Below are 3,467 nucleotides of genomic sequence, written 5' to 3'. Positions count from 1 at the left end.
GAGGGAAATCAAGGCAGAGCCATGGTTTGTCAGGACTTTTTTGATGTTAATAAGGCCCATGGTGAATTTAGAGCTGAGCACTGGAACCTTAGGCCCTGAGAGGAGATTGTACAAACCTGTCCAGAAGTCAAAGACAGAAGAAAACCCCAATGTGTGTCAAAGCATGAATGGGTCCCACTAAAGTCCATCCCCAACACAGGTTCCTCATGGACTCCTTGGAGGAGAGAATTGGAAGCCAGGATGGCACAAAAACTTCTCAAAGACTCAGTGTGAAAAGGAAAATTCCAAGTATTTTAAAAACCTTGAGTATCTCAAAGTATTAATGAGCCCCACTGAGTGTCAGTACAAAGCTCTCAAGGGACTCATTAAAACAGATATTTGGGGCCAGGATGGCACAAACCTCTCCCAGAGTCTGTATCAAAAGGGAAACACCAAGTACCTTCAAATAACTGAAGTACCTTGAAGCATTAGTGAGCCCCACTGAGTGCTGTTACTGACAAAGCCTCTCCAGGGACTAATTACAGCAGATAATTGGAGGCCATGATTGCACAAAGCTCTCAGAATCCCCAAGGCAAGAACAAAACTCAAAGTCCTTTGAAAAATCTGCAGTCCCTGGGAGCATTCAGAAGCCCCCAGGGCCATTCCTGAGCAAGGCTCCCCAGGGACTCCTTCCAACAGACCCTTGAGGCCACTGGGATGTGGGCTAAGGGGGGATGCTGAGGGCAGGACAAGGGGCTGACAGTGCCCAGCCTGGCTGGGGCTGTGCCAGGAGGCCCCAGGGCCTCAGGACAAGGTGTCTCCTCCCAGCCCTTGCTGGCACAGACCCTGCTGTGCCCCAGGACACCAAGACCTGGCTTCTCTTTGTCCCCACCTGTCATCACTGCCTCCAGTTCTCTGCTCTGCCTGGCGCCTGGGGACACTTTCTCAGTCGTGTCTCTCAGTGGGACCCATTAAAAGTCCAAGAAACTTTGGAGTTGGATTGTGACTTGGAGGTCTGGAGAGGTTTCTGCAGCTGCCTCTCAGGGACTGATGCTCAGGGCCTGAGCACAAAGTCCCAGAGGATCATTAAAGTCCTTGTGCTGTGTCTGTGCTGCTGAGCTGGGCTGGGCTCCTGGCACAGAGGCAGCTCCTGGTAAGCAAGAAGAGCTTCAAAAGCACATTTCTCTTGATGAGCAGCTCTTCTGCCAGCCCAGCAGGGCTGGGGCACTGCCTGCAGCCACCCTGGGCACAGCCCAGAGGCACAGAGAGCTTCAATCAGTCAGGGCTGGGAAGGAGCTGAGAAGTGCCTGGGGCAGAATCACTGCCAGCCCTTGGCACAGGAACCTCTGGCTGCAGGACAATGCAGCTGCAGCTCCTGGAGTGATCTCCTAAAGCTGGAACATCCCAATGCCTACAGACTCTGTGAGTACATTCTCTGATTCTCTTTTGTGCAGAGCAGCCAGGGGTGCCCAGGGCTGTCCTGCAGAGCAGGCTCCTGCAGCCCAGGATGCTGTGCTGGGGCAGGGACTCTGCTGCCTGCCAGGGACAGCTCTCAGCCGGCCCGGGGAGCTGCTCCCAGCACTGGGGGACAAGATCTGGGTGGAGGGAGACAGATGGTAAGGCTTGGAAGTGTTCTCCTTGTGTGGGGAGGATGCTGCATTTTTCAGGGCTGCTACCAGAACCACATTTAACTGCAGAACATTTCCAATGTAGGTTATATAGAGAGCAGAGCAAGGGAGGGACTGCATAAAAGGGAAAATCCTGCTTTTTTAATCTACAGGTCTGGGTTACATGGATGGGAAATTGCACACAGATATTAATCTCAGTTCAGGGTGAGAAAAACTTTAAAATTTTTTTCTCAGATCTGAGAAAACCACGCAGTGACAGAAATCAGCACAGGACCCCTTAGAGACAGCATCAGTGATACTTTTCCAGCCTCCTCAATGTTGCTCTGATGTTGCTATCAGAGCCTGCAGAGCCAGAGCTGCCCCTGGGCAGTGCCAGAGCTGGGAGGGGTCTGCAGGGCAGAGCTGAGCCCCCAGGGCTGGGCTGGGCTCTGGCAGCACTGGCAGGGCCCAGCCCTGGGCACAGGGAAGCAGCTGCTGGCAGGGACAGCTCCTGGCTGCAGAGCCCTGGGCAGGCAGTGGGGGAAAGTGCCCCCAGGCTGTGCTGGGATAAAGTCCTCTCCAAATGCAACTATTCCATGACTACTTTTTTTACAGATCCCCATGCCAAGGCACCACAAATGTCCAACAGCAGCTGCATCAGCCACTTCCTCCTGCTGGCATTGGCAGACACGCGGCAGCTGCAGCTCCTGCACTTCTGCCTCTTGCTGGGCATCTCCCTGGCTGCCCTCCTGGGCAACAGCCTCATCATCAGCGCCGTAGCCTGCGGCCACCACCTGCACACGCCCATGTTCTTCTTCCTGCTCAACCTGGCCCTCAGCGACCTGGGCTCCATCTGCACCACTGTCCCCAAAGCCATGCACAATTCCCTCTGGGACACCAGCACCATCTCCTACAAAGGATGTGCTTCTCAGCTCTTTTTTTTGTATTTCTTCCTGTCAGCAGAGTATTTCCTCCTGACCATCATGTGCTATGACCGCTATGTGTCCATCTGCAAACCCCTGCACTACGGGACCCTCCTGGGCAGCAGAGCTTGTGCCCACATGGCAGCAGCTGCCTGGGCCAGTGCCTTTCTCTATTCACTGCTGGAAACAGCCAATACATTTTCCCTGCCCCTGTGCCATGGCAATGGCCAGTTCTTCTGTGAAATCCCCCAGATCCTCAAGCTCTCCTGCACCAAATCCTACCTTAGGGAACTTGGGCTCATTGCAATTAGTGCCCGTTTGATATTTGGCTGTTTTGTGTTCATTGTTTTCTCCTATGTGCAGATCTTCAGGGCTGTGCTTAGGATACCCTCTGAGCAGGGAGGGCACAAAGCCTTTCCCACCTGCCTCGCTCGCCTGGCTGTGGTGTCTCTGTTTGTCAGCACTGTTATCTTTGCTCACCTGAAGCCCCCCTCCATCTCGTCCCCATCCCTGGATCTCTCAGTCTCTGTTCTGTACTCGGTGGTGTCTCCAGCCCTCAACCCCCTCATCTACAGCCTGAGGAACCAGGAGCTCAAGGATGCCCTGAGGAAAATGATGACTGTATCTTTTCAGAAACATTAAACTTGTCTTCTCCAGAACCTTCAGAATGTAATTCTTGACAATCTTGGCCTTTTTTTCCTATTTGTCCATTTTGTCACTGGGAATTTTTCCTATTATTTTTCTGGTCTTATAAGATATCTTATAAGTATCTTTTTATAAGATACTGCAGTACTACTCTGAGTATTTCTACATGATATTCTCTTTTTTAACACAAAGGCTTTTAGGTGGCTTGTTCCTTGTGCATGTGAATAAAAAGAAGTGGCTGTCCTGAGCTGTGTGCCCAAGGCATTTCCTCAGCCCTTCTCTGGCTCTGCAGGGGCAGTGCCTGTGAGCAGAG

General features: G+C 52.4%; 1 protein-coding gene across 1 annotated transcript; it reads left to right on the top strand.

Annotated features, from left to right (window-relative positions):
- Window positions 1-2,341: 2,341 nt before the first annotated feature.
- On the top strand, window positions 2,342-3,151 carry LOC135292709 (olfactory receptor 1f45-like; the record flags this gene model as incomplete). Its single annotated transcript, XM_064406814.1, has 2 exons — window positions 2,342-2,635; window positions 2,873-3,151. Coding segments are annotated over 2 exons (573 nt in total), but the record flags the coding sequence as incomplete, so codon positions are not given.
- Between the last annotated feature and the right edge of the window lie 316 nt (window positions 3,152-3,467).

Source organism: Passer domesticus, unplaced genomic scaffold, assembly GCF_036417665.1.
Source record: "Passer domesticus isolate bPasDom1 unplaced genomic scaffold, bPasDom1.hap1 HAP1_SCAFFOLD_44, whole genome shotgun sequence".
NCBI classification, from domain to species: Eukaryota; Metazoa; Chordata; class Aves; order Passeriformes; family Passeridae; genus Passer; species Passer domesticus.
The sequence above is the reverse complement of the archived record's forward strand: the minus strand, read 5'-3'. Positions and strand labels throughout refer to the sequence as shown.